General features: G+C 38.6%; 1 protein-coding gene across 2 annotated transcripts in view; it reads left to right on the top strand.

Moving 5' to 3' along the window:
* LPIN2 (lipin 2) overlaps positions 1 to 5,412 on the top strand; it is a 93,433-nt gene that overhangs the window by 30,132 nt on the left and 57,889 nt on the right. The window contains exon 1 of one of the 2 annotated variants that reach the window (XM_017526071.2): positions 6 to 235. The exons of the other annotated variant lie outside the window; for it this stretch is intronic. Within the exon in view, the coding sequence (XP_017381560.1) occupies positions 134 to 235 (102 nt within the window). The 5' untranslated portion in view covers positions 6 to 133. Of the gene's footprint in view, positions 1 to 5; positions 236 to 5,412 lie in introns of those variants that run through there. 2 annotated transcript variants of the gene reach the window in all.

The raw sequence follows: 5,412 nt of genomic DNA, 5'->3' as shown, positions 1-5,412 counted from the left end.
GAACCATTTCCTTTCAGTTTTAGCCATATCACTGTGTCTGCAAGCAGTTTGTACTCAGTTTGTCAAGAGAGCAGCTTTATGTTTTGATTATACCCTTCATCTCTGAAAAAAGACATGCTAGTTAAATTTCAAGATGTTTTACTTAGAAGATAATATTGAAGATAAGGAGGTTTGTGAAGGCTCATTAAATAAAACTCAAGATGTTTACCATGACAAGGCCCCTCCTGGTATACTGGTGAGTTACATCTCTCAATGTCCCTGTTCCCTTCCCTGCTTGCTCAATTGGGACACTACTTAGAGAAGAGGGGACAACACCCACCAAAAGAAAAAGAGCTAATACCCTTTCTTAGGAAAACACAATGTTGTAGTGAATTTTATTAACCTCTAGGTGTCATGTTGAACAGAAATCTTTGGCTTCTCCTCCTGCATTCGCTATACCATATTTCTACCTTCTCTGTTTGTTGTTATTTAACAAGTGACTTTTTTTCCTAGGAAAAAACATAAAGTTGCTGCTTTAAACTGAGAGTTTTAAAAAATTGTGTTTCAAAAATAATATATTTGGTTTTACATTCTCTTTGCATTTAAATGTAGTAGTAAAAATCATTAAAAAGTGTCACAGTTTTTGTTGGCCTAGACAAAATTTTTGGAACGGTAAACTAACATTTTGAAGCTGACATTGTATTCGGATATATGATAGAGAGTGGCTGCAGTTGCTTTCTTCTGTGATCTTAAACAAATTTTTGTAAGCTTGAAATTAGTTGGGAAAATGTAAATTGTCTGAATTTTTTTAATCCAGAGTTTTCTCTCTTGTTACAAGATATAAATTAGAAAAAGTTATATAAGCTTAGTGTTAAGACCCAGAAGTCTGCATTAAGGGAACAAAATCAAGGGACTTGAGGATAGTAATATAACTTAACTCTACCTGTGGAAGCTTTCCTTTAAAAATAGTAGGAAGTAAAAACATATTTTAAAGGTTTTTTTTTTTTTTTAAATCAGTGATGGGTATTTTTATGAAAACAAGTATAAAATCAATGAGACAAAAATTAGTCTATAAAATATGTGGTTCATAATCTTAGTCTTAAGGTTATAAAAATGTTCATTATAACCTTTAAAAATGTTACTAACCTCTGCTTTTTGCTTTTGGATCTGTTGGTAAAACTGTACTTGTTCAGAATTCTCAGGAACTAATGGAAAGACGTGGTTTGAAGATGAGTGGAAGAATCAGGTGCTACCAAGGGAGACAATTTGCTTTTGAAATCTACATTGTAATATTATAGAGTGTATGCACATATAGGCTTACTCACATTTGTTGTAAAGGTCAGAAGGGAGAATAGAGAACCTTGCTGACTTTTTACAAAATACTTTAAAAATTCATGTATTAAGTAGCACTAATGCACATAAACTGTCCATCACAGGAAGTTCTTAAGACTTGTGTCTGCTGGTGTTTTCCAGTAGGAGGTCAAGGGGTGTTTGCTTAGACTGCATTTTATTAACAGTCCCCTTTTATGTTGCTGTTAGAACACTGAAGTCTAATGAGTCACCTCCCTCTCCCATGAGAGAAACATGAATTAATGCTAACGTTTGGGATACAGAATCTGATATCTACTTGGTAGCCTGTAATGATTTTATAGGAATTTGACTTTATAACCTGGGTGTGTGTGGTGAGAGGGAGAACCCTGCTTCTTAGGGTCCAGGCCTTTTGTGACCTGAACACTCCTTACGAGTCACATCCTTTCTGGGCACTCCTTTTGTAAGGTGACAGTTTCAGTTTTGAAGGAGCCTTTCCTCATGGTTTTGTGATTTTGAAATATAAACGTATCATCTCATTATTTAGAAAATCATGAGAAGACTTCTGTGCTTTATTAGAAATTGGGGAATTTCAAAGACCATGTTTTCATATTTGTTGACACAAGAGAAGACAGTACCTTTATTTGCTAAGGAAAATGTGAAATTATTTTATATTCAAATACCCTGAAGTCCCAGAATAATCTGGCCTTATTTTCATACCATTTCAAAAATTACTGGGCATGTTTTTAAAAGTTAGGGCAGAATGTACTACAGGAGTTCTTAGCTAAACTTGTAATCCTCAGAAATGCTTATAGAATTGGAGCCTTTCTGTGGTTTAGAGCTGGATGGGACTCTAGAAGTCGCCTGACCATTCTTGTTAGAACGCCCGGGAGGCACAGAGCTCAGACCTCTTCTCCAGCAGAAGTGAAACTTGCTCTTGGGTCTTCACGTCCTCACCAGCTGCAAGGGACTGCAGGACACCCTGAAGTCAGTGCTCCTCAATCTTCATCTCTCTGAGCTATTTATCCAAGGATCTGGGCACCTCTGGTTGATGCCAAAAAGCTCAACCAGGTTTAATAACATAAACAGTGGTCAGAGGTGGCAAGTCACCTTGTAGGTGGGGCACATCATATGAGGCAGAATGCTTCATGTTCAGTTAGGAAACCCTGAGTCCACCTGAGCTTCAGGGTGGGGCTGAGGTTGGCGGTAGGGAACCCCACCCATAACACATTGTCATTAATGATTGCTGCCCAGATTCCTAGAACAACTCTAGGTGAACAAGTCTAAAACTAATTGTGTTCCTCCAGTCTAGCATGGCCAGTGTTCAAAAAATTAATTATTTGAGTGGAATTTTACTTCCTTATAGAAATAATGTTACTAAACTAACTTGTCTCATAATTGGAGAACTCAACCAGAGTTCTGAGTCCTATAGAACAAGGGGAAAGAAGGGCTGAAGCAAGAATTTCTTCTTCCTTTCTGGATAAAATTTTTGAGATAAACATTTTCAAAGCCATGTTTTAGCTCCCACTCTCCACAGCTAATAACTTTGTGCTTGAAAATGATACCTTTTCTCCCTCCTAACACCCCTAAGTTTTAGGAATGTTTGCCTCCTTAAACTTTATTAGAAATTTATTAGAAGTAGCTGCATTAGAGGGAGAGGATTTTAGTAAACCGAAGCTGTGCTTTGTTAGGCTCACAAGCCACGTGACAGTGTGCACTGAAAACTCTGAGGCCTAAGAGGATATATTGGGGGACCACACAAGGTTACTATTTAGGCAGTTTGGGTGAGTGAATTCTCTCAAAGTCTTTGTTTTCAAAGCATGCTTGCCACAGATGAGGTCAGGAATTTTGGGGAGAGTAGTTTTGGGACTGTGGCCATGAATATGTTTTGGCTTTTTGAAAATTATTTATTATTCATTTCTGTATTTATGCCCCATTCTGTTTTCAGTAAGGAAGGACTTAGAAATAGCTTACCATTAAAACATACATGCACACAAACTGCCTTCACACAGATTGTACGTTGCATAGCTAAACCTATTAATGTAGAGGAAACAGAATTGTCTTCATTTAGCAAATACTTATTGTGCTGAGTCCAGTAGATGCTTATAAATTTTTTTTTTGTTTGCCTTCACTAATATGCCTTAATTATTTGCTGCTCTGGGTTTATGAATAACACAGCTGGACATTTATGCAGCATATGGCCGAATGAATGCTACCACATTTGGTTTGCCTGGATACTTGGTCCTGATTACACACTCAGCATACTCAGTTGGTTAGAGTGCCTGGTGAGCCCTGTATTGTAGATGTGATTCAGGTGTGGTATTCATACATTGGGAAAACACACCTTAGTTCCATCACTGTGCCTTTAGGTGTCCCAGAAAGTCAGGCTGGTGGCCCTGGCCTAGGGGAGATGGACACAACTCTGAAAGGATCTAAATAAAAATCTCAGCTGGGCATAGTGGCTCACACCTGTGGTCCCAGCACTTTGGGAGGCCCAGACAGGCATGGTAAAACTAAAATACAAAAATTAGTCAGGGTTGGTGGCACACGTCTGTAATCCCAGCTACTAGGGAGGCTGAGGCAGGAGAATCGCTTGAACCTAGGAGGCAGAGGTTGTAGTGAGCCGCTACCGTGCCACTCCACCCCAGCCTAGGCAACAGAGTGAGACTCTGTCTCTCCCCCAACCCCCTGCAAAAAAAAAAAAAAAAAAGCAACAAAAAAAACCAACTTACCCCTCTTAAAACATTGATTTTAAACTATTTATGTGTTACATTTATATCTTAGGCATTAAATATTCAAAACCAACCCAGTTCTGCTGGAGAAAAAAATTACACAATTTTTGAGTAGGTAATTGGTGTATATTTTACATTGCTTCTTATGTAATCAAAAGTAGAGAACACTTTTTGTTACTTTTCATTGTATTGTGTCTTGTTCTAGAAAATTTTTGCCTCCTCTTCGAAGTCTGCTGGATAATCCAGAATAATTATCTAAACTCTTATTTTGGTTAAGATATTATAAAGATTTTTTCAAAGGATGAAAACCCAGTGTGCTGATTTGGTTTTATTAGAGTATTGGTTCAGCCCTGTGATGAAATCATGTTTAGAAGTTTGCGTGCCTTTGATGTACTATCTGACTTAACCTGTTCCTACGTGGAAGAAACCTTCACTTGAAATTTGCGTAAAATGAATCCCAGGAAAACCTGAGAGCAAGCTGTGTAATCATCAGAATGTTACCTCATTTTCAGGTTTTTCGGAACTCTACTTGAACTGCAAATAGAGAGGCCATCTCCAGCTAGTTCAGGGGCCAATAGCTGAGATTATAGAAGTCACTTGTCACCTTTCTTTTTCATATATCCCAAGAAAATATAAACTGTAGGCATTATAGACAGATATTCAGTCATGAGATTTTAAAAAATTGGAAAAAGTAATTCTTTTGGGGGAGATGAGGCAGGAAAGGAACAGGAAGTACACCTTTCTTCAGCTCTGTTCACTGTCAAGAAAACAAGAGGGTTTGGGACTCATTCCACATATCTCTGGTCCTGAGACACAGCTTGAGATATGCTACATTCTGGGATCATTTGGAGGCTTTCAAAAGTACTTGCACTAGAATCTGCAGATGGGGTGGCCTGGTTGTGAGGATTTCCCAAGCACCTCAGTGACTCCAACATGCAGCCGGGAATTAGAAGCGAGCCCCAAGGACAGTGAACTCCTGGGTTCAAGTGATCTGCCAGCTTGACCTCCCAAAGTGCTAGAAATACAGACATGAGCCACTGCACCCAGCCCCAGGTGTTTATGATTAATTAGACTTAGGGAATGATGACTTCTGCATGTATATCTGTGGATCCAAAGGCTCTGGTGGCTTAGTTAAGTACTCTGTTAATGAACAGGTTCCACGGTGAAGCATCACTTTCCGTAATTGGGTTAATCATCGTTTCTTCTTATGCTAAAAAGATTTTTTATGTCACTCCTAGCTAGCCCTCATAACTAAGGGAACTTAGCCTTTGGTAAAGTAAGTCCCCTGTTTTGTGTGGAAAGTGGTACAGTTTCATAGCCAGTATGCTTATAAAAATTTGCCAGAGAAATTGAGCACACCTCAAGTGTTTAGTGGGTTGAATGCCCAGGGAAG

This window comes from Cebus imitator, unplaced genomic scaffold (genome assembly GCF_001604975.1).
Source record: "Cebus imitator isolate Cc_AM_T3 unplaced genomic scaffold, Cebus_imitator-1.0 Scaffold41, whole genome shotgun sequence".
Taxonomy (NCBI): Eukaryota; Metazoa; Chordata; class Mammalia; order Primates; family Cebidae; genus Cebus; species Cebus imitator.
This window is presented reverse-complemented; position numbering and strand designations above follow the sequence as displayed.